This window comes from Bufo bufo, chromosome 2 (genome assembly GCF_905171765.1).
Source record: "Bufo bufo chromosome 2, aBufBuf1.1, whole genome shotgun sequence".
NCBI lineage: Eukaryota > Metazoa > Chordata > Amphibia > Anura > Bufonidae > Bufo > Bufo bufo.
The window spans coordinates 733,520,458-733,547,149 of NC_053390.1; the positions used below are offsets into that span (position 1 = coordinate 733,520,458).

Below are 26,692 nucleotides of genomic sequence, written 5' to 3' on the forward strand. Positions count from 1 at the left end.
TAGTGCATTTCAGATCCGCAATACACCCGGCCAGCACCCCCATAGAAATGCCTATTCTTGTCCACAATTGCGGACAAGAATAGAACATGGTTCTATTTTTTTCGGGAGCCGTGGACCGGAAGATCAGCAGCGCGCTCCGGAAATGCGGATGCGGAGAGGTCATAGTGTGCTCTCCGCATCCATTCTGTCCCCATAGAGAATGAATAGGTCCGCACCCGTTCTGCAATTTGCGGAACGGATGCGGACTCATTATTACGGATGTGTGAATGGAGCCTTCACGTTTTTCCTATCCTTTTAATGTATACAAAAACGTATATGTTAAACGGATTCTTCAGACTGATGCCATACAGGGGTATCCGTTCAACATAGAGTCCTTATTTTTTAACATTGTATAAAAAAGGATACATTTACATACCGGACTATGCAAGATACAAGAACGTGGTGTGCTGTGTTTTTGTATCCTTTTTTTTGTATTATATATGTCAAATGGAGGCATAAAACATGATGTAAACCTACCCTTAGGGCCACGCCTTTCTGGCAAAGATTGGTGCAGATACATTAATAAATATGGGTTAAAGGGTTTCTATCACTTTGTTTCACCTATTTAGCTTTCAGACACTAGCGATCCGCTAGTGTCTGCTCTATCTAACCATCCTAATATAACAGCTTATTGTCCTGCCGTTTAGCTAAAAAAATAACTTATATAGATATGCAAATGAGCCTCTAGGTGCTATGGGGGCGTTATTAGCACCTAGAGGCTCCGTCTACCTTAACAAACTGCCGCCGCCCAGCGCGTCCCTCCAGCCCGCCCATCTCCTCCGGAATGCGATGCTCCTCGTATTCGGCGCATGCGCAGTGAATGTCTGATCGCTTCCCTGCTCAGACATCTCCACTGCGCCTGCGCCGATGACGTCATAGTGCCCCGAGGAACAGGCGCAGTGGAGATGTCTGTGCAGGGAAGCGATCAGACATTCACTGCGCATGCGCCGAATACGAGGAGCATCGCATTCCGGAGGAGATGGGCGGGCTGGAGGGACGCGCTGGGCGGCGGCAGTTTGTTAAGGTAGACGGAGCCTCTAGGTGCTAATCACGCCCCCATAGCACCTAGAGGCTCATTAGCATATCTATATAAGTTATTTTTTTAGCTAAACGGCAGGACAATAAGCTGTTATATTAGGATGGTTAGATAGAGCAGACACTAGCGGATCGCTAGTGTCTGAAAGCTAAATAGGTGAAACGAAGTGATAGAAACCCTTTAATTTTCTTTTCCTCATGCGTGCCCTTTGTGAATGACATGATGCTGACTTTGGTTTCAAAAACTGCATGAGAAAACCTGAACATGAAAACCAGGCCTTTTGTTTCACAAGACACAGCTCTGATCATTGTACTGTAACTGTAAGAAGATTAGACACGTGTGTCACATGATCAACTCAGATCCTCATCCTCTGATACAATGAAGGGTGCCATCTAATGAAAACATGAAAGTATCTTGAAAACTGGGAAGAATTGTTACAGGAAATATTTTAGAAACATGCTTGAATTTCCACCATCATCATGTCTATATCAGACTAGAGCTTGATTCGCTGAAACTGGAAAGCCCCTTTAAGCATGTTCAAGAAATCATCGCAGTTTTTCTAGCATTTTGTTGTCTTTGCTAAAATATTATTTTTAGCATTCCAATTAGATATTAATATCAATGCGGTATCATTACAAATAAATCATCAATATGGCAACTGCTTCTGCATTTCTGGCTTTGTATAAAATGTGGAAATTATGGAAATGTTCTTGTTTGCAGTGTTTTGATGTTATAAATGCCTTATGAAGGACCACATGAAAAAAGAAAAGCGCGGATTTAAATGTTAATGATGTTATTAGTGGAACAGAACAATTTTTATCTCACTTGCCATACGTTGGGCTGCATTGCGCGACAGACTTCCCTTTTGTATTAATCTTTAGAAAAGAAACCATTGTTTTTTTTTGTGTCTGCTTCTTAGGCTCACTGTCCAGGCTGAATGCCCCATGCATTTGGAAGACTTTCCAATGGATGCACATGCCTGTCCATTAAAATTTGGCAGCTGTAAGTATTTGCCAGTCTTTGTTTGAAGGTCACTTGTTAATTAGAATGTTCTGACTTGTTTTGTGTCCTTATGACATATGACATTTATTGTTGTTACACATAATTATAATGCTCCAGTTATTCATAGCAATGAATTAATTACTTCCAATTCCATATGCAATTACTATTGCATCTGCTCCTACACTTTAAATATAGGTTTCTGTATATGTGTTTTATGGACTTGCGCTGACCTGATAAATGTACACGTATATCCAAGGTTTGTAAGCTTACAATGTCGCCATCATTTTATTACAAAAATGAACGTTTTAGTTTCCACTAATGTGATGTCATGTTGTTTTAGGTTTTTCTACCATGTTTCTTTTTTGAGACATTCCAGTTTTTATCTTGACATTTATCTATTTAGAGAATAGGAAGTTATACAGTTTTTTAATTTACATCTATTTCAAATTTGGCTTGCAGACCTTTATTATACCCATTCAATAGCCTGTCCCTAAAAAAAATATGTATGGACATTTTAGTCCTGTGTAGGGATGAGCGAACCCATTGAAGTTCAGGTTCGCCGGGTTCGGCTGAACTTCAGGTCAAAGTTCGGGTTCGGGACCAGAACTTGACCAGAACCCGGACCCCATTAAAGTAAATGGGGACCCGAACTTCACTTTATTATTTTCCGTTATAACATAGTTATAACGGAAAGTAATTGCATTCTTAAGATAGAATGCTAAATAAAATGGCCATTGAGGGGTTAAAATAATTAAAAAAAACTCACCTCATCCACTTGATCGCGCAGCCGGTATCCTCTTCTTTCTTCAGGGCCTGCAAAAGGACCTGCAATGACGTCACCGCGCTTACCACGTGGTGAGCACAGTGAAGTCATCACAGGTCCTGCTGAATAAAGATAGAAGATCTAATCACGTAATGCTAAATAGGACTAAACATGGCATCAGTCATGTGGCCCTCAAGCATTTCATGTGATTTCTGGCTTTCATTTAATTGCCCAGGTATTTATTAGCTGAATATTAGTTTACTGAACATACACAGTATATGTAGTATTATTTATTTTTATTTTATGCACTTATACAGCACTACTACTGTATATTCTGCAGCGCTTTACAGACATTAGCATCTACTATTACTACCTGCAGTATCATCATATGTCTGTCGGTGTCTGTGTTCACCTTGTCTCTCCTCTGTATGTACTGTGTTTTTTCTACAGTTAACTATATTAATAACAACATGACAACATTCTCTAGCACTAGCAGCCATTTTACACATCACCTAGAAACAGGCAGGTGTGCACTCCGCGTGCTGAGCCAGAACATGTATGTTATATAACTCTGTTACTTACTGGATATTAGAGTATCTCATGATGTAAAGTGAAATTCATAATGGGTGCCATTTTGATAAGACCATAAATACATTAAACAGGACTTATCCATGGGCTATACCATTCTACTGTGCAGATAGTTGTCAACTGTCTCATGTAAGAAAGTTATGTAGGCATAATTTTAAATACTGTGCATGTAAATTGGAAAACTGTATGATGTCTCACCCTCTAAAGTAAAAAAATAAAATAAAATAAAACCAGTATAACCCTTTAAGCAAATATTTTTAGTAGCACAAGGCTTCCAAGGCTTCCACTAGGCTTCCACTAGGGGGAGCAAACTGAAGACATGATGTATGTATGATCTATCTATGAAACAGATCAGAAACCTTGTCTTAATATGGTATTAATCAATTTGAGGCATTTATTTCTGCAATAAAGATGTAATAATAGTAACACTTTAAAGCAGCAAAATGTACTGTATATCAAAATACTGGAGAACTGAGCTGTATTTCTCAAGGACTGTAAGATGAGTAAGACTATTTGTCTCTTAAATTGAAAGTTAACCCATTGCTTTGTGGGGGTGAGGTGAGAATCAGACAATAAGGCCTCTTTCACACGGGCGTCATGGATTTGGGCCGGATAAGATGCGGGTGCGTCGCGGGAATTTCCGCACGAGTGCAAAACATTTTAATGCGCTTTGCATGTGCGGGAGAAAAATCGGCATATTTGGTACCCAAACCCGAAGTTTTCGGTTTGGGTTAGGTGTTGTGTAGATTTTATTATTTTCCCTTATAACATGGTTATAAGGGGAAATAATAGCATTCTTAGAACAGAATGCTTAGTAAAATAGGGCTGAAGGGGTTAAAAATAATAATAATAATTTAACTCGCCTCATCCACTTGTTCGCGCAGTCCGTCTTCTCTTCTTTTTTCTTCTTTGCTGTGCAGGAGGAAAAGGACCCCTGGTGACGTCACTGCACTCACCACATGGTCCGTCACATGATTCATCACCATGGTGATTTCCCCCACTCCAATGAAGATATCACATAATGACCGGGTCCCCATCCCGATCACCTCCTAGCAACCATGCGCTAAAATTGCACCGCATCCGCATTTGCTTGCGGATGCTTGCGATTTTCACGTAGCCCCATTCACTTCTATGGGGCCTGCGTTGCGTGAAAAACGCACAAAATAGATTCAGTGCGGGTGCAATGCGTTCACCTCATGCATTGTACCCGCGTGGAAATCCTGCCCGTGTGAAAGAGGCCTAAGAGTTTTAACTGTTCAACCATGAGGATTAGGAAATTGGCATGGGATATGAATCAAGGGGGCTAATGATGGTACAGAGGCTGAATGATGTCTATATGCCATGGATAAAAACAGGGACATAATATTTTTCTTTTATAGAACCTTTTACAATCACAAAAGCTAGTAGAAATTATACCTTTATTCAAACAAAATGCTGAACTGTTCAGATGATCCCAGGGTTGACCTTAACAAACTAAATACCAATAAGTCACATCTACAGTTACTTATTTGACAATTCCCCAAGATGAATACATACAGTAAAATACAATTTTCAGTCCTGTTAATATCACCCAATAAAGCACACTTGTAGTTATGTGATATCTTCACTGGAGGAGGGGAATTCACTGAACATCATGTTCTCTGAAAATCTCACGAGAAAGTAAATTTTCTATGCGAATATTCAGAAGAAAACTTTCTATATTTCTTAATAATCCATTCAGGACATTAGCAAACTTTTACCGCTGCCTGTGGGTGATACACCAGCCTGAGGCAATGCGGTGCTGTCATTCACTATTTGGTAGTGGAGTACTTTAAGACGTTTAAAAAAATAAATAAATATTAAATGTAAGTTAATCCAGGAAATGTATCAGTGTATTGTTTCTGAACCTTGTGAGTTGAGCGAGGATCATCCATTAGTGATTCATGAATCTCTTATGATTGCCTATGGACCAAGCTCCACGTTGTGCTTGATTGGCAGGTATTCCGTACTACAAGAATTTTGCTACAATAATTGGGTTTCCTAACCTTTCTTTACTAGCAATGTAGATGAGTGCTTCGCTGAAATTTCAAGCTGTTCTTTTTCAGTGAATTTTCACATTATAACACAATCACATGTTTATCATCATGACGTTCATGAGCAATACCAGCCTTGATGGATGCATCTATTGCATCCTTATGCTCTTCATGTAAACCTATAATTCAGTTTTACATACTTACATAAGTTAAAAAGACACAAGTCGAAAAATTTCAACTTTTTCTGATTAGTTATACACTTATTGTTAGATTAATTATAACCATCAATATCATTTTCTATTAGATAAACATATAGTCCTTTTTTAAATGCTGACATAGTGTCTGCCATTACTAGCTCCTGGTGTAGGGCATTCCATTGTTTGGCTAACTGTAAAGAACTCTTTCCTTTATCGATTCTAAGTCACCTTTCTTCCACATGAAATGAATGCCCTCTGGTCCTTTGTAAAGTCCTTGGAATGAATAAATCTTGTGCCAGTTCTAAGCTAAACAAGCCCAATTGAGACCATCCATTCCCTTTAATAATCTGGGCACCCACTTCTGAACCCTTTCTAACTCTTTCTATTTCCTAACTCTTCTTCAGTTTTGGTCTCTATATACTCTTGCATAGTATGGTATATGGACCCAAAAATTAAATCCTATATTCAAGAAAAACGCTAGTGTGAAAGTACCCTTAGATCCGTTCAAAATGGATCCGTTTGCATTACCATGAAAAAAAAAAAAAAAAAACATTTTTTTTTTGTTCATGATAATGCCAACGGATCCGTTTTGACTTTACATTGAAAGTCAATGGGGGACGGATCCGTTTGAAAATTGAGCCATATTGTGTCAACTTCAAACGGATCCGTCCCCATTGACTTACATTGTAAGTCTGGACTGATCCGTTTGCCTCCGCACGGCCAGGCGGACACCCGAACGCTGCAAGCTGAGCGGAGCGGAGGACAAACGGTGCCAGACTGATGCATTCTGAGCGGATCCGCATCCACTCAGAATGCATTAGGGCTGGACGGATCCGTTCGGGGCCGCTTGTGAGAGCCTTCAAACGGAACTCACAAGCGGAGCCCCGAACGCTAGTGTGAAAGTAGCCTTAAAGATGTAATTTAAATTAAACTTGGACCTGGCAGCTGTGGATGGTAACGCTATAGGTCACTAGTGATGCTCGCAATTCACTTATCACCTATAGAAACATAGAAACATAGAATGTGTCGGCAGATAAGAACCATTTGGCCCATCTAGTCTGCCCAATATACTGAGTACTATGGATAGCCCTATAGTACACTGCTCAAAAAAATAAAGGGAACACAAAAATAACACATCCTAGATCTGAATTAATTAAATATTCTTCTGAAATACTTTGTTCTTTACATAGTTGAATGTGCTGACAACAAAATCACACAAAAATAAAAAACTTTTCAACCCATGGAGGTCTGGATTTGGAGTCACACTCAAAATTAAAGTGGAAAAACACACTACAGGCTGATCCAACTTTGATGTAATGTCCTTAAAACAAGTCAAAATGAGGCTCAGTAGTGTGTGTGGCCTTCACTTGCCTGTATGACCTCCCTACAACGCCTGTGCATGCTCCTGATGAGGTGGCGGACGGTCTCCTGAGGGATCTCCTCCCAGACCTGGACTAAAGCATCTGCCAACTCCTGGACAGTCTGTGGTGCAACGTGACGTTGGTGGATAGAGCGAGACATGGTGTCCCAGATGTGCTCAATTGGATTCAGGTCTGGGGAACGGGCGGGCCAGTCCATAGCATCAATGCCTTTGTCTTGCAGGAACTGCTGACACACTTCAGCCACATGAGGTCTAGCATTGTCTTGCATTAGGAGGAACCCAGGGCCAACCGCACCAGCATATGGTCTCACAAGGGGTCTGAGGATCTCATCTCGGTACCTAATGGCAGTCAGGCTACCTCTGGCGAGCACATGGAGGGCTGTGCGGCCCTCCAAAGAAATGCCACAACACACCATTACTGACCCAATGCCAAACCGGTCATGCTGGAGGATGTTTCAGGCAGCAGAACGTTCTCCATGGCGTCTCCAGACTCTGTCACGTCTGTCACATGTGCTCAGTGTGAACCTGCTTTCATCTGTGAAGAGCACAGGGCGCCAGTAGCGAATTTGCCAATCTTGGTGTTCTCTGGCAAATGCCAAGCGTCCTGCACGGTGTTGGGCTGTAAGCACAACCCCCACCTGTGGACGTCGGGCCCTCATATCACCCTCATGGAGTCTGTTTCTGACCGTTTGAGCAGACACATGCACATTTGTGGCCTGCTGGAGGTCATTTTGCAGGGCTCTGGCAGTGCTCCTCCTTTTCCTCCTTGCACAAAGGCGGAGGTAGCGGTCCTGCTGCTGGGTTGTTGCCCTCCGATGGCCTCCTCCACGTCTCCTGATGTACTGGCCTGTCTCCTGGTAGCGCCTCCATGCTCTGGACACTACGCTGACAGACACAGCAAACCTTCTTGCCACAGCTCGCATTGATGTGCCATCCTGGATAAGCTGCACTATCTGAGCCACTTGTGTGGGTTGTAGACTCCGTCTCATGCTACCACTAGAGTGAAAGCACCGCCAGCATTCAAAAGTGACCAAAACATCAGCCAGGAAGCATAGGAACTGAAAAGTGGTCTGTGATCACTACCTGCAGAACCACTTCTTTATTGGGGGTGTCTTGCTAATTGCCTATAATTTCCACCTGTTGTCTATCCCATTTTCACAACAGCATGTGAAATTGATTGTCACTCAGTGTTGCTTCCTAAGTGGACAGTTTGATTTCACAGAAGTGTGATTGACTTGGAGTTACATTGTGTTGTTTAAGTGTTCCCTTTATTTTTTTGAGCAGTGTATGTAGACAGCTATTCATCTTTCACTGACAGCTAATTTTCAAGGCTGCTATCCATTTCTGGACAGAATGGCCTCATGTACTGTGTCTCCTGTCTCATGGCTGCATATATCACTTTGCAATTCGTAGTCTTAGTTTTTTTAAATATATTTGTACTGTATGAATAAACTAAATCAGCCTAAAAAGTTAAAGACATTGTGAAAATTATTTATTATCTTCAAAGAACATACATTTTATTGATTCTGCTTTTGAATTAGAGTTGAAAGGGAACACACAACTTAAAATTTACACCTTGATCCAGTTATTACAATGCGTTTTATCATATAATACATCTGCTGTATATAACAAAACATTAGAATGGGTTTTTCTTGTAATCAGCTCAGAAAACCCTGATTTGGATTGATTCTGTGAATTTTCAAAGGAATTTTATAGTGGGGTGGGTGACTATAGTGGAATGAATTAAGGTTTTCCACCAGCTACATATAATTAGGCCGCTTCAGTTGAGTAAGCTGTATTATTAGATTTAAATCCCCTTTACATGGGCCTATTGTGCAGGCAGTTTTCGGGACTGAACCATTTGTTCCCAATAATTGCCTACTCTTCCGAGGAGGTGAATGCTGCATTTCCATGCAGCAATCATCTCCGCAGTATGGGGACAAAGCATCACTGCTGCAATCACTCTTCCCTATAGAAAATCATTCCTTCTAGTTAGTAGTTCCTTTTTTTTACACAGCATGATCTGCTGACCAGCAAATTATAATTTTGGTGTCTGCATTAGCAATGCTTTCACCTGATAAATGAGTGTTGTGGGGATTCGCTCTGGTAGGCAGAATAGCAGACACAGTACAGAGGCAAAAACAAAGTCTTTGACTTAAACAGTGCAGTGTTTATTCACACATAAACAAAAATGACAGTTTGTCGTCTTGGTGTTCATTCACACCAAGGCAAGTCCACAGAACAAAAAACATTCACCTTGTCAGAGGTTTTCTCAGAAGCAGTTCGCAACAGGCTTTAGGGCCTGCTTCCCAGCAATGCGGCTCTCAGCCCTTTAGTACGGAAAACATCATGCAGATCTCAAACCACAGAGACTCCACAGATCCACTGTGAAATGGAGGATAATCCACCCAGCTGAGACTGCTGGCTGGGTTTTTATATCCCAGACAAAAACCCGGCCTGGAATGTGGGGAACAGCCACCCACCCTGCACTTTGGCTGCTCCCAGTAAGAGCCGGCCCGGATCGGCTTTACAGCCACACTAAATAACCAATAGTATCAGTGAGCAATAGCTGCCGCTGACATTTAAAATTATCGGCTCTTTCCTCACCGAGGCAAGGAACCTCGGTGACACATATCTTCCGTCAATGACGGAACCTTGTGCCTTCCTACAGTGCCTTTTACATAGTGCAAGTAATGGGAGCAGTTGTTCCTAGTGCTACTTACCATTGATTGCCTGATCTTCCACCCCAGTATACATGCCTTAAGGGCTGTTAGTTTATTAGTGACTACCTAAGCCCTCCAGATACCGTAACGCCAGAGTAGAATATCAGTGTCCATGATTGATATGTGTAGTAGACATTACTCATACAGATCATCAGATCTATTCTCTCTTCGTATCTAGATAATAGAGACAGGTTGCAACAAACAATTGTTAGCTGGCCAAGATAATATGTCTTGCAAATGTTATGCTACTTAAAGAACCACAGAAAGGGCACAAACAATATGAAAGAATCCCAGTTCTTCCTTTCTCAGTTGAAACTGAGAAATATAAAGTAATCTTCTCTCTGTGTCCTAGAAGGTCATTCATTCTCCACCTCCTCCTCACTATCCTGTGGCAACCAAAACAAGTGCCTGCCGGAGCAGAAGCCACTCTGCTTTGTCTTGTCTGAAGTAGGACAAAAAGATCATAATCCCCTACCACCTAAACCCATCCCATTAGTCCGCCTCCAGCCAAAGATGGGGCAGATCAGCAGCAAGATTTCTACAAGACTGTTTGTTGGAGGATCAGGTAGAAAGTGCTGAAGGCTGACAAACAGTGAGGACAACTATATGTCTTGTTAATGTTTAGCATTTGTTTCTTGGGTTGGCATTCCATTAAGTAAGCAGGTTTATCATGTGATTCTTGTAGTCTTCATCAAATATTTATTGGGGTACAAGGATGATCGATAAGTTATCTGAAACCCTAAAGAATGATGAAGTAAGATTACGTTAATGAAGTGTTTAGGGCCACTGCTGATTTTCACCATGAAAGGTCTCTATTGAACACGCATCCTCCTTTAATGGGTAATCTGACTTTCTCACCAATACTTATGACTTATTAGACTTAGATAATTTTGACTAGATTTCCCATTTAAAGAAAAAGAAAGATTTCTTATGTTGAAATTCTTAGCGTACCGTAACAGATTCTATCAGATGCTCCTTAGCAACACACTACTAGCTGCTAAATTGTCGGTTACTAAGAAGAAATTGAATGTTTGAAGACTGTTGCTACTTAACCCCACTGTATCTTGAAAATTATGATCATCTGTTTTCTCCAGGACAAAATGAGAGGACATAAGCAGCATTATGTTTATAGAAGGTAGTCATTTTTTACATGGATGCAAATTTCCCATGGGGTAATTAACCACTCATTCACCAAATATTCCAATGTGGGGGAAAAAAACCCATCTGCGATAGATACTAGATGAGCAAAATTATTCATGTATCCACTCCAGAGACTTTCAAGCTACAGTATTCAGATTATTAGACATTATCAGTTTCCACAATTGTCATATCTATGTTTCTTTGCAAAAGTAAAGGCTGTCAAACTGTAAACAAGATTGTGTAAAATCTGGCAAATATTCATTTATCATTTGCTTTGTGCAGATGCCTACACAACCGCAGAAGTGACTTATGTTTGGACACGTAATGCCACAGAATCAGTTGTGGTGGCACCGGATGGCTCAAGATTGAATCAGTATGTCCTTTTGGGGCATTTGGTTGGGAAGGAAACCATTAAGTCAAGTACAGGTAAGTGTAAGTTAATATGGATTACCAAACCCAATGTTAGTGGGAATGTATCTCTATATCTATATTTCTATTTTATTTGTAACTGTATAACCATAAAAAAAATCTTGAAACATTCAAGTGTTATACTTTCCAGGGCATTCAAAGTCCTATTTTCTGTAGTTCATTTTCCAGCTTTGATATATAGACAGGGACAGAATGAGCACAGTAATTTTATTATAGTTAGAAGCTGCTCAAATTAATAGCTCTACAGTACTGCTTGAGGCCTAGATGAAGTTGCATAATGATACATTACACACAGATAAGGCTGTATGTGCACCTTCACCCTGGTCTCTGAGAGAGGGAGTTTTGCTCCATCATTTCCTAGAAACTGTATGAGTCTCATTGACTTCTATTCATCTCAGCTGCAATAGCCACCCATGTACCTTTTTACGGCATTCACTAATGGGCCTTAGGGTAGGCAGCTGCCTTTAACAGCGACATAGTGTAAGCGTTGCACTCGTCTCCCGTGAAGCAAAGAGTGGGGGATCCTGCTATAACAGCCCAGACCGGGAAAGAGGCACCAATTCAGTTGTTTAAGCCCTTAGATTCTGCAGTCAATAGCAATTGTGGCATCTAAGTGGTTTAGAGGGAGAGAGCTCCAACTGTCTCCAATCGAAACCCCACAATTGAGATGGTGAGTTTCAGATGTCTTGGCATGACAGCCTGGGGTCTAATAAAAGCCCCAGACCTTCCTGCAGTGTATCCCTGTCAGGCTGTGCCTCTCTAGCACAGTCTGATGGTGACTGGCAGTATAGCACTAAGAGTAAAATACTCTTCACTGTATAAGCAGTGCAGGGTATTATAGATCACCTGTTTAAGTCCCCTTTTGGAACAGGTTAATGGTAAAAAAAAAATAAAAAATTAAAATAGTTTTATTGAAACAAATAAGCTTTGTAATGCAAAAAATTGGAAAAACAAAATCCCCTCCACATATTTGGTATCAGAGCATTCGTAATGATTCACACTGCACAATTATCATGTACTTTAATTTGATGAACACTATAAAAACATAAACGGTATAACAAAAACATTTCTAAAATAAAAAGTTAACTTAAAAAATAATAGGTTATCTGTACCCCATAACGGTGCCATTAAAAACTATATAAATATAATAGTATTTGCTTATTTTGTCCACTCTGAAAGTCCTTCTACATAATACACTATTGTCAGCCATACCCACCATTTTCAGCATGACTAGCCAACAGTCTAATGTCCATATGTAGCTCCTAACTGTCCCCAAACAGATGATTTTACGGGAGACAAGGATTGGCTGTGTTTCATTTCTACAACTGAACTTTATGTTCACCCAGGAGATACGCCACTGCCAGAAATGTTTGACAGCTGCGTTTTTCACTCTACCCATTAACAAGACATCCATGCTTGGCTTGTCATTAGAGATGAGCGAACCTTTTGAGATTTGGTTTCTTTCTGGTTCGCCAATTTTTTTTTTTAAATGTATTTCACCTGAACCAAGGCTGCTCCAATTGCCCTGAAAATTGGTATAACACAATCTAGTTTACTTTTCATCAATTTATAATAAACTTTTGCATTTCCTCTCCTCCTCTCACCTCCTTAAAGGCTGTGTACACCTTCGGAGGCGATTTTTGTTTATTATAGCATTTTACAAATTTTGGGCTAAAAATCATATTTTCAATTGGCCTTTACTAAAATATTGAGCTTTTCTGTCACAAAGAGTTAGCTGTTTTTCTAACTTTGCGACTGGTGCCAATATATATATATATATATATATATATACTGACCAAATAACTCAAGTGTGAACTCAGCATTGCAGGTCGATGTTAGCGCCAGGTATAGAGAATAGTACAGAGGCCCAAGATCCTACTGTAGCGTGAAAGAGCACACTACGTTTACACTTTCGTCAGCTGATTCCACATCGATTAAATTGTTGTGTATAGATGGAGGGCACACAAAATATCTGGGGCAATGTGGACTGAACAATAAATATTTATTAATATATATAAAACCTATTTATACATAGATAAATAGTCAGCAATCCATACCATAAGGGATAAATATTAAAACCAGAGATATCTGCAGAATAAATATGATACTTCAATAGTTAGTCAATGTCAAATAATTGCACTTGGTTATAAGTGAGCAGATCGTTCATATAAAGCAGCGTATCTGTAAAGAAAATGTCCTGCTCAGCAGATCCCCACCTCTTCAAGATCTCAAATGAAAGCACCTATTTTCCTCACAATTTTAACAGCACTCCGTGGTTCACTTTTCACACCCAAACTTGTTATAATGCGGACACATACACACAGATATTTTTTGTGTACATTACCGGTCCGGTGGGTGTTGTGGCTGCACAATTGGAGTTTCACTGCGGGACTGAGGATTCGGCGTTGGATCTTTCAGCGTGGAGTCACGTTCTACTCTCACTAAGTGGCGTCCCACGTATGTTAAAGTGAATCACCTGACTCAGTCCATCAGCTGTGTGATGATACTAGTACTAGTAGTCTCTGAAAAAGCTGGTGCCGGAAGAGAAGAAAACAGCCAAAAAAATAACTTGTAAACGATGAATCCTGTTTGTATAGCTTTAATAAAATGGCTCCTTGTTGGTCCTTGCTGTGTATCAAACACGTTTCGGAACAACACTGTTCCTTCTTCAGTGGTCAATCAAGTGCAATTATTTGACATTGACCAACTATTGAAGTATCATATTTATTCTGCAGATATTTATCCCTTATGGTATGGATTGCTGACTTTTTATCTATCTATGTATAAATAGGATTTATATATATTAATAAATATTTATTGTTCAGTCCACATTGCCCCAGATATTTTGTGTGCCCTCCATCTATAAACAACAATTTATTCTTCATGCTACAACCTGGGGTGGGTTGTGGAGTGAGCACCTATATATATCCACTCACTAAGTGTAGCCACTACTACCTTTATTATGATTCCACATAGATGTCTACAGAACCTATTCTGTTAAGCGCTTATACAAGTAGAGCCCCCCTGACAGAATGGAGAGAGTGTCAGTAAGTTTGTGTTGACGTCACTGATTATTTTGCCCTTCCTCTGATCCATCAGAACAATAACCCCCCAAAAACGGATCCTGTTTGTTGAGCATCCGCCTTCACACGGCAGCATTTGGTCAGTAATCAGCCAGTACAGGCCTTACAGCAGCTACACAGACAGGATCTGTTGTGCATCTAATTTTTCCTTCCTTCTGACAGATCAGAAGAAGGATCAAATAAATGATGATCTCAGCCAGGCCGAAAGGCAAAATAGTGGCCCAGTCATGAAGTGGGGAGTGTGGGAACAGCATGGGAAGTCCACAGATTGGCCCTATGACATAGTGGTGAGGTGGAAGCAGCATCAAGAGACCACAGAGTGGCCCAATGACAGAGTGTGGAGGTGGCGGCAGCAGCAGCATCAGGAGGAGGCCACAAGGTGGCACAATGACAGTGTGGAGGTAGCAGCAGCAGCATCAGGAGACCTGAGTGGTGAGGTGGCAGCAGCATCAGGAGACCACAGAGTGACCGTTTGACAGAGTGGGGAGGTGAGTGGCAATACCAGTACCAACTGAAGATGGTGGGTGAAAGAAGGAGCACTTGACATAAGATGTGTGGCATCAGGGCGGTGGCAGCATCATAATAGTAGCTGAGGCAGGTAACCAGAAGAAACTGGTCTCTCTTGTCAAAGTGTTGGTGTGGCACCATGGATGATCTAGTCTGATGCATCAGACATTGGTAGTTGGAAATCCTGGCTGCTCCATGCCTGATTCATCTTGATAAAGATCAGTCTCTCCACATTTTGGGTGGACAGGTTAGTTTCTCTTGGGGTAACTATGGCCCCCGCTGCACTAAACACACACTCCGATGCCACACTACTGCCCGTGCAGGACAGCTTTTCGGCCACAAATCCAGTTTGGCTGCCCAATAGTCCAGCGGATCTTCAATGTGGGGTGGTAGGGTGCTGTCCAAGCATGCCACCACCTGCTGTTTCAGGTCCTGCTCCAGATCTAGCTGCTGCTGCTGCTGCTGGTGAGTAGTTTCTTCAGTAGGCGGGTGAAGAAAGCTGCTCATCAGCGACTCTAGACTCAAGTTGCTGCTGATGGAGATGGAACTGCTCCTTCCCCCCCACCCTGCCACAGCAGCCATGGCAGAGGAACGCGGGCGCAGAGGGACCCCCAGTCAGACCTGCGAGAGGATGGACAATGGCACAGATAGGCAGCAGCCAACTGACTACATAGGATGTCTCTATAGTAGTTCAGTTTGTCCTCCCTCTCAGCGGGTAAAAAAAAGGTCCCCATTTTGGACTCGTAGCAAGGGTCCAACAAGGTGGAGAGCCAGAAGGCATCCCTCTTCCAAATGCTGACAATTCAGTTGTCACTACGCAAGCAAGTGAGCATGCATTGTGCCATTTGTGCAAGTGACTCTGAGGGACTCCTTGTCTCCATCTCCACTGCATACTGCCACGGTGTATCTGGGTCCTCTGCCTCATCTTCCTCATCACCCTGTAGCTCCTCTGGCTGCCCCTGCTCCTCCTCTCCTGTCATCTGTGTATAAAAACCTCCCATTTCGCTATACATTGCTTTTGCTCCAATGTCCTCCTCCTCCAGTTCAGCCCCCACAGGGCTCATGTGGCCATGGGATCTAGGTTCCATGTCTCCAGTCCTCTGACCAGCCAGATTTGCAAGCATCTCTTCCAGGACATGAAGCATTGAAATTACCTTGTTCATCCTGTAGTCCTGGCGACTGACAAATAACGTGGCTTCGTCAAAGGGCCTGAGAAAACAGCAGGTGTTATGCATGAGCTGCCACAGGCTGACATCAAGTTTACACAGAGGAGTACTCCTGTCTGCTTGGATCATAAAAAAATCATTTATGGCCTTTCTCTGTTCGTATAATCGGTCCAACATATGGAGGGTGGAATTCCAACGGGAGGAAACTTTGCATATCAGCCTATGTTGGGGGATGCTGCAGCTCCAGGAGGGTGTGTTTTGCGGTGTACAAGAGGCTGAAGTGCATGCAAAGTTTCCTGGTCATTTTTAGGATGTCTTGCAGATGGGTGGATAACTTCAGGAACCGCTTGACAACCAGATTAAACACGTGTGCGATGAAGGGCGCATGACTCAGACCTTCTTGACGCAGCACCGACACCATGTTCTTCACATTGTCGGTCAACATGGTTCCGATTTTGAGTTGTCACGGAGAAAGCCAGGATTTGATTTCTTGATGAAGGACACGGAGCAGTTCCTCCCCTGTGTGACTCCGTTCGCTCAGACAAACAAGGTGCAGAACAGCGTAACACCACCGTGCCCTGCATATGTCGTATGCTGAAGGGGCACTGTGAATTGCCCCTGCAGTGGAGGTTGAGGACAAGGTGGAGGATGAGGAGGCAGAGGCGAACATTGTCGCAGGACCAACGTTGTGAGAACATGGAGGCAGAAGCGGTGTCACCTGGCCAAGTTGCTGGTGTGGCTGTGCAGGAACAACATTCACCCAGTGAGCCGTAAAGGACATGTATTGTCCCTGACCGTAGTTACAGCTCCACATGTCAGCGCTGCCGTGTACTTTGGCAGACACCAACAGGCTCAAGGACTGGCCCACCTTCTGTTCTACATACATGTGCAGGGCTGGTACTGCCTTTTTGGCAAAGAAATGACGGCTTTGGACTCTCCACCTCAGCTCGGCACAAGCCATCAGTTCTCTGAAAGGTGCAGAGTCCACCACTTGGAAAGGAAGGGACTGCAGCACCAGCAACTTGACCAGAAGCACATTCAGCTTCTGCGCCGTTGGATGAGTGCACGCATACTGTGGTCTCTTGGCAATCGCTTTGATCGATTGCTGACTGAATGACTGATGAGGAGTAGGAGGAAGAGCAGAAGAATCAGGATTAGCAGATGATGGTAAGGATAGACAGCTTCCTTCGGCTGAGGTGGTGGAGCCTTAACTAGCTGAAATCGGGTGCGTGCCACTGGGTGATACAGTGATTACTGCGGCAGGCTGGACAACCACATCGGAGCCACGGTTCTCCCAGGCCACTTTATGGTGATGCTGCATATGTTGACGCAGGGCTGTGGTGTCAACATTGGCACCCTGGCAACGGTTAACCTTCTACCCACAGATTCTACAAATGGCCATGTTCACCTATTCCGGCGGCTTAACAAAAAACTGCCACACTGCCGAGTAGGTGATTTTACCCCCAATACTCTGCACTGACTATCTTCTACTGCCGCTGCTTCCGTGAACCCCTGCACCAGTACTTTCTGGGCAGTTAGGCTCCTGCGAAGCAGGTGGTCTACCCCAGGCACTTTTGGATCCTGCCCTCCCACTGCTGCCACCCTGCTGACTCCCGGCCACGTTAGCGACTTATTGGCTCCGCCGCTGCCTCACGGGCATGCTGCCACCCTTTTCTCCCAATGATGATGAAGCCCCTAATTCACCCGGCTCCCAAGTGCGATCAGCTACATCATCATCATCAAGTACTGTCTGCACGTCACTGATGTCCTCCTCAACGGTCTCTGGGTCAGGATCCTGACCGCTCGCAACACCAGCGTCCACGCCATTCTCCTCATCACTACTTTCCCACCTACCGGAGGAAGCAATGGATGTCTCCTCCACATCTTGGCTGGCCAGAAGCTGCTGACTGTCCTCTAGTAGCTCGTCTTCGCTGTATAGTGGAGCTGAGGCCACAGCATATAATACTTCTCTGGCTGAAGGAACAGAAAAGGACAGAGGCAGGTTGAGGACAGGAGGTGAGGGCACAGGGCCTGCTCCCGGGCCATGCCAACTAAGGGTTGTGTCTGACGAACCCACCGACTCTTGGCTGGGGGTGTCTGATGTCACTTGGGACAAAGTGGATAACCGAGTCAACCATTGAAGAACCGCTGGGTGGCTGGTCAAGATACGACCGCTAGATGACACCAGGAGCTTAGGCCTCTCGCTGTGACTCCTACTGCCACGCCCCCTTACTCTGCTGCCACCTGTGCCTGCGCCAGAAATATTTAGGCCTCTGCCACTCCCCTGTGCAGGGCCTGACACTTCTCTGTCTGACATACTGTTAGATCAATTAAATAAATTAAAAGGAAATTAAAACACCCCAAAACTGAATGGCAAATAGGCTCTTATTTTTTTCCACTTATACATGCCACAAAAGGTTTTAGAACATATAACTGCACCCCTGAACAGCAAATAGGCCCTCACTTTTTTCCACTTATATACGCCACAAAAGGCATTAGAAAATATAACTGCACCGCTGAACAGCAAATAATATACCGGTATATTTTTTTTGCCATAAATACACGCCAAAAAGGGCTTTAAAAAATATAACTGCACCGCTGAACGCACATAATATATATTTTTAGCCATTAATTCACGGCAAAAAGTGCTTTAGAACATATAACTGCACCGCTGAACGACAAATATATATATATTTTTTCCACTAATACACTCCAAAAAGAGCTGTAATTTTCTCATCCCCCCCCATCCCACTAAACCCTGTTTCGCTTCAATACTGTGGAATGATTCCTCCCTATTCTTTCCCTGAACTTCTATACAGCAAAATAAAAGTTTTAAAGTATTTTCTACCACTGTCCCTAGTGCTTGCTAATGTCTCTCCCTGCACTAAGTACACTGAAAAAAGGCTGAATCCAAGATGGCAGAGGCTATTTATAGGGCTGTGACATCACAGGGTTGTCTGGCTGAAGATTGGCTGCATGCATGGCATTGTGGGTGATCCCTCGTTCCCAGAGTTCCTTGCTCCATGTCCTAACACATGCAGCAGCCATTTTAGGAAAAAATTTGATTCATTGCCACGAAGCGTGAGGAAATTCGGATTCGGTGCAAATCGAATTTTTCCTGAAATTTGGATCAAACTCCACTTCGTCAACTTCGATTCGCTCATCTCTAATATATATAATGCTCCGCCTGTAATGTCAGTAGATAATGATCCTCCTGTAAATGCACTAGATAATACCCCCTTAGTGCCAAAATATAATGCTTCTCCAGTAGTGCGAGTATATAATGCTCCCCATGCCCCTCTGTAGTGCTAGTAGATAATTTCACCCCTGTAGTTTCACCCCTATTACCAGTATATAATGTGCCCCTTTGTACTGCCAGTTAAATATAATGCTCCCCATTGGTGCCACAAGTAGAAAATTCCCCCCCTGTAGTGCCAGTTAAATATAATGCTTCCTCCTTGGTGCCCCCAGGTAGATAATGCCCCCCTCTGTAGTGGCAGTTAAATGCCCCCTGTAGTGCCAGAATATAATGCTCCTCCTGTAGTGCTAGTATATAACACTCCCCATGCCCCTTTGTAGTGCCAGTAGATAATCAGTGATAATCAATATTCGAATTTGCGATATTTCGCGAATATTTGGGCAAAAAAATATCATATATTCGAGAATTCGTGATCTCCAGTCATTATTTTCTTGATTGCAAAAATCAGCAATTGGAAAATTTGTGATCAACACTACTCCTAAAGTCAAAGATATTGCAGCCTTCTCATTGGCCCACAAGCAAGAAGCAGTGATGGATCATGGATATTGATGAAAACAAATCTAGAATATTCACGATTACGAAGATATAGCACTATATTCTAGATATTCGCGAATTCTCGAAGTGGCAATATTCGCGATAAAAATCTGCAATTAGAATATTCGCGATCAGCACTATAGATAATACCTCTCCTGTAGTTTCACCCCTAGTACCAGTATATGATGTGCCCCTTTGTAGTGCCAGTTAAATGTAATGCTCCCCCTTAGTGCCACCAGTAGATAATGCCCCCCCTGTAGTGCCAGTTAAATATAATGCTTCCTCCTTGGTGCCCCCCAGTAGATAATGCCCCCTCTGTAATGGCAGTTAAATTTAATGGTGCCCTGAGTACATAATGCCCCCCCCCCCCCCCTGTAGTGTCAGTTAAATACAGGTACATATAATGCTTCCATCCACCACCTTCTTGGTGCTCCCATTAGCAGTGAGTTTTAGTGTTTAAAAAAAAAACACACAATTTCCTTACTTACCGTTCCACCGCCATCTGCCATGCAGGCCACAGCTTTAACTGTGGCCTGTAATTCCATGTAATGACAGAGGCAGTCTCAATGACATCACCACTCTTTCGTCGGGTCTCGTGCGATCTCATCCTGACCTCTTGCACCCTTACACTGCCTCATAGATTTAGCAGCCAAAGGTCTACGAGGCTGAACAACCAGAAATGCGGCCTTGATTGTGGCCGCCATTATGGGTAGCGAAGTGGCGCCCTACCCTTGCCTTCTCGTCGTCCAAGCCCTGGCCACTACTATCTCTAGATGGCCAGTCTACTGCCTTGTATGTTCTATGCTATGCTGTTACTGCTGCCAATATTGTTGCTGCCACACTGCACTCCTACTGCTCTAGAACGAGGCATAATGTTTGGAGGCTTGATCCCAACAAGCCACTTTTTTTCTGAGAAGTAGCACTTGTGCACGTCATATGGGCAGTTATTCTGCCCCTTTGAAGGCATAGTTTTTGGATGCTTGGTCTCCAAACAAGCTACCTTTTTTCACATAACACCATTTGTGCTTAAAAAGTATCTGCCCCACATAGGGGACAATTTTTGGAAGCACCTCAATCTGGCATTCATGTCCTGTCAAACATACATTCATCATCCTCACCCTCCTGACCACTGTTATTAGACTGTGATATATCATGGTGGGCTCCTTGACCCCCCTCCTGATTCCCTGCTCTGTATTTTCCCTGATTGCCACTGTCACTAACACTGCTCCCACTGCCAACACCGGGGCTACAGGTGCCACTTTTACCACCACAACCACCAACACAGCTGTGCAGGGTGTCCCTTGTGTCCACCTGAATCTCTTCCTCAGGGCAGTCCAAACACTGAATGCTCTCACACAAGTCATCAACAGGGAGACTCACTTTACTATCCGCTGTAGGGCATGTTGGGGTTTTGTTGCTTCTTCTTAGAAGGCGTTCTACTAGGAGGGAGCAGTGAGGATGGCACTGAAAGGCTTCTCTAGGGCTGAAAGGAGGAGCAGGAGGAATGCTGTTGCTTTTGGATCCAAGGCATGTTGTCAAACTTAGCATTGATCTCCATGTCATCCTAGTGTGATTGAGGGATGGTGTGAGCCATCCAATCCACAATGTCATACTACAGGGAGTGCAGAATTATTAGGCAAGTTGTATTTTTGGGGATTCATTTTATTATTGAACAACAACCATGTTCTCAATGAACCCAAAAAACTCATTAATATCAAAGCTGAATATTTTTGGAAGTAGTTTTTAGTTTTAGCTATTTTAGGGGGATATCTGTGTGTGCAGGTGACTATTACTGTGCATAATTATTAGGCAACTTAACAAAAAACAAATATATACCCATTTCAATTATTTATTTTTACCAGTGAAACCAATATAACATCTCAACATTCACAAATATACATTTCTGACATTCAAAAACAAAACAAAAACAAATCAGTGACCAATATAGCCACCTTTCTTTGCAAGGACACTCAAAAGCCTGACATCCATGGATTCTGTCAGTGTTTTGATCTGTTCACCATCAACATTGCGTGCAGCAGCAACCACAGCCTCCCAGACACTGTTCAGAGAGGTGTACTGTTTTCCCTCCTTGTAAATCTCACATTTGATGATGGACCACAGGTTCTCAATGGGGTTCAGATCAGGTGAACAAGGAGGCCATGTCATTAGATTTTCTTCTTTTATACCCTTTCTTGCCAGCCACGCTGTGGAGTACTTGGACGCGTGTGATGGAGCATTGTCCTGCATGAAAATCATGTTTTTCTTGAAGGATGCAGACTTCTTCCTGTACCACTGCTTGAAGAAGGTGTCTTCCAGAAACTGGCAGTAGGACTGGGAGTTGAGCTTGACTCCATCCTCAACCCGAAAAGGCCCCACAAGCTCATCTTTGATGATACCAGCCCAAACCAGTACTCCACCTCCACCTTGCTGGCGTCTGAGTCGGACTGGAGCTCTCTGCCCTTTACCAATCCAGCCACGGGCCCATCCATCTGGCCCATCAAGACTCACTCTCATTTCATCAGTCCATAAAACTTTAGAAAAATCAGTCTTGAGATATTTCTTGGTCCAGTCTTGACGTTTCAGCTTGTTTGTCTTGTTCAGTGGTGGTCGTCTTTCAGCCTTTCTTACCTTGGCCATGTCTCTGAGTATTGCACACCTTGTGCTTTTGGGCACTCCAGTGATGTTGCAGCTCTGAAATATGGCCAAACTGGTGGCAAGTGGCATCTTGGCAGCTGCACGCTTGACTTTTCTCATTTCAATGGCAGTTATTTTGCGCCTTGGTTTTTCCACACGCTTCTTGCGACCCTGTTGACTATTTTGAATGAAACGCTTGATTGTTCGATGATCACGCTTCAGAAGCTTTGCAATTTTAAGAGTGCTGCATCCCTCTGCAAGATATCTCACTATTTTTGACTTTTCTGAGCCTGTCAAGTCCTTCTTTTGACCCATTTTGCCAAAGGAAAGGAAGTTGCCTAATAATTATGCACACCTAATATAGGGTGTTGATGTCATTAGACCACACCCCTTCTCATTACAGAGATGCATATCACCTAATATGCTTAATTGGTAGTAGGCTTTCGAGCCTATACAGCTTGGAGTAAGACAACATGCATAAAGAGGATGATGTGGTCAAAATACTCATTTGCCTAATAATTCTGCACGCAGTGTATGTCTCCTGAATGATAATGTCGTGCTTTGTAAGAACTGTGGCTTACTTCTACTACTTCTGGATAGCTGGTGCTGCAACTACTGTGGCTCTGGTAGGATAAGGCCTTTTGTTTTTGATTATGAACTCTTCTCTATTTTAAACATTTGATTATGACGCCTAATGTTAATTCACGGTTTTCCTTGTGTGGTACATAGTCACACAAATTATGGAAAGGTTATGGCAAAATTGTAAGTGTGTTGTCTATAACATTTAGACAGAGGTGCAATTAAATGTCCTTCCCCTTCTACAAACACAGTAAACACTTCTATTGACAATTTACTTTGGGAATATGCAGTATTGGCCCAAGTAAGATTTCTCCCTACAGTGAGTTTTGTACACAGAAACAAAAAAGACCTTTCTAGTGTGAAAAACACATTGTAAACTTGGTATGATATTATTCCTACCCACAACACAATTATAAGGATGAAGGAAGGCAGGTAAAAGATTTCTGCCTACTGTCTTATGTGCATGTAACTACTGTATGCAAAAACTAAAAAGACCTTTCTAGTGTAAAAAACATGTAAACCGGGTATAAGATTATTCTCTCCTACAACAACAATATAATGATGGGTTACTGTAGGTAAAATATTTCTGACTACTGTCTTAGTTGTGATTAATTTCACTGTTATAACATTGGCATTATTGCTGTGATTGATTCTGCTGTAATGCAACATGTTTAAAAACACTGGTCCGATATAATGCACTGAAAAAAATTGCTCAGTGTTTTTAAAAAACTAAACACAGCTGTCTTTCTGTTCAAATGAGATAAAAAAAAATATATGTATGCCAGCCCCTGTGTGCATCACTGGGCCCCAGCCCTCCCCCACCCCCTCAAAGGTTCTGTTCTACAAAATTATTACTATTCTGTGCTTACACTGTCTCTGTTACACTAGAATAAAAGTCTTGCTTGTGACTCTGTATACTTATAAGATCAGCAGCTCAACACGGACTTACAAGGGCACCTCCCTGCCTGCTGCCCCACTGATTGGCTGATGGGCTGTTTTTCAGCCTGTGAGCCAGTTAGGGTAAGCCCCTCCCCCACTTCCTCCGAGAGGTCATGTGAGCATCCTTCTTCTTCCTCCTTTGTGGTTTTTCCCGCTAACATGTGCAGTTAAATGACGACGAGCGCCATTTTACTGGATTCATCCAAAACAAACCTGAAAAGATTTGGGTTTGTTTTGCAGATGAATTTTTTGCGAAAATTCATAACGAACTGGGTTTATTACTAACCACTTCACTCATCCTTACTTGTCATGTATGTGTACGGGTGAGCTATCAAAGTTGAGCGGGATAGTGACTTGGGAGAGATATTTATAGTATATGGGGAGCTTTAGCGCCATTGTGTTCAACAGATATATTTCAGTATTTTTATGTGGATACTCAAACAATTAAAAAAACACAAAATAAAAAAAATATCTATAATAAAAACCTCATTTAAATAATAAATCACGTTCCTTGTTTATTATCTTTTTATGACGGGCTCCTGTTGTATATAGAGGAATGAGAACATCTTGTGCTGAATTGCATGCTTTGTAAAGTCATTTGTGCTAAGAATTATTTGCCTTGCGATCAAAATTCTCAGTTGGATCTTTCTGTCTGGCAGGAGAGTACACGGTTATGACCACACATTTTCACTTGAAGCGAAAAATTGGTTATTTCGTGATTCAGACTTATCTCCCCTGCATCATGACAGTCATTTTGTCTCAGGTGTCATTCTGGCTGAACAGGGAGTCTGTGCCTGCAAGAACAGTCTTTGGTGAGTAAAGTCAGCAGTGCGCTTATTTATGGCATTTTTATCACCATGTTTTATTTATTTTTTATGAATCACATTAATATACAATGTATGTAATACAGAGTCACATATAAAGTGAAATAATAATTACAGCAGTTCGTAGAATTATCTCCAGATCAGTTTATGTCCACATTTTTCATACCTAGTAGAACCCGCCTAACAATTTATATAGTGTGATGTGTCTCAGATGGAACCAGCTCTGCACAACATATTGGGCACTTGAATGCAATATGTGTGAAAAACTTGCAATTTTCACTTTCACAGTCCGCTGCACATTCATTTCTGCAAAATACTCGCCAAAATGCTCACTTCAACCCTTAATAAATATCTTGAGGGGTGTAGTTTCCAAAATGGGGTCACTTCAAGGGGATTCAATTTATAATTTCACCCAGAGCGTCTACAGTTGTCAGCACAAGCGGTGTAAATTACCAAATTGGGCTTCAAAATTTTCATGGTGCTTTTTTACTCCTGAGCCCTCTCATACGTTAGGACAAAAGAATAGGGCCACATATTGGGTGTTTCTAAAACTGGAAAAACAGCATAATATTATTAAGGCTGACTTTTCACACCTGCACACAATGGAAACAAGATATTGGGCACTGAAATTGCATATCTGTGGAAAAATTGCAATTAAAATTGCACCATTTTGTATTATTTTTTGCAAAACACGAGAAGTGTCAAAATGCTCACTACATCCCTTAATAAGTACCTTGAGGTATTTAGTTTCCAAAATAGGGTCACTTCTCAGGGGTTCCTTTTCCAACTTTACCCTGACAGCTTATACAGTTTTTAGCACAAGCAGTGGAAATCATCACATTGGTCGTCAAAATGTCCTTAGTGCTCTTTTACTCCTGAGCCCTCTCATACATTCAAGCAAAGGAATAGGGACAGATGTTGGGTGTTTCTAAAACCAGGAAGCACAGTATAATAACTAGAGGTCTGTCCTTTCATACTAGCACACAATAGGCACAAAATATTGGGCACTGAAATTACATATCTGTGGGAAAATGGCACTTTTCATTTTGTACAACACCTGTGGGGTCAAAATGCTCTCTACACCTCTTGAGAAATTCCTTGGGGAGTGTAATTTCCTAACTGCAATCACATTTTTGGAGTTTCCCCTGTTATTGGTTTCACAGGGTCTCTGCAAACATAGCTACTTGGCCCCTGAAAACCATGGCTCATGCAACATGGCTCCTGAAAACCATTTAAGTAAAATCTGCTCTCTAAAAGCCATATAGCACCTCTTCCCTTCTGAGTCCTGCAGTGTGCCCATACAGCCGTTTACAAGCACATTTGGGGTGTTGCTATATTCACAGAGAAAATGGCTAAGAAATTGTGGGGTGCATTTCCTCTTGTTACCCCTTGTGCAAATGAAAACTATGGGGCTAAAGCAGCATTTTAATGTAAAAAATGTAATTTTTCACTTTCCCACTTTCTATGAAATGTCTGTTGGGCAAAGTGTTCACTGGATCTCTTGACAAATTCCTTGAGGGTATAGTTTCCAAAATCTATATGGTGCTCCTTCCCTTTTGAGCCCTACGGTGTGCCCATACAGCAGTTTAGAACCACATTTGGGCTGTTTCTATAAACTGCAAATTTAGTGTAATAAATATTGAAGTTACAGTTTACCTTTGATGTTTTGCAGGGAAAATCTATCAAAATGAAAAATCAGCAGCATTTTTTTTACCTCCATTTGGCTTTAATTTAATTATTGTAGTTTCTTAAATGGGGTCATCTTATGCATGGTTTCTATTATGTAAGCCCCTCAAACTGATTCAGAATGTTTTTGTAAAATTTTCTTAAAAATTTAAGAAATGGCTTTTCAAATTC

The 26,692-nt window shown here is 42.2% G+C and overlaps 1 protein-coding gene across 1 annotated transcript in view; it reads left to right on the top strand.

Annotated features, from left to right (window-relative positions):
* Nucleotides 1–26,692, top strand: part of GABRA2 (gamma-aminobutyric acid type A receptor subunit alpha2) — a 225,780-nt gene that overhangs the window by 138,509 nt on the left and 60,579 nt on the right. The window contains exons 6-8 of the mRNA XM_040420547.1: nt 1,995–2,077; nt 11,164–11,307; nt 24,671–24,823. Coding sequence (XP_040276481.1) covers nt 1,995–2,077; nt 11,164–11,307; nt 24,671–24,823 — 380 coding nt within the window. The remainder of the gene's footprint in view (nt 1–1,994; nt 2,078–11,163; nt 11,308–24,670; nt 24,824–26,692) is intronic.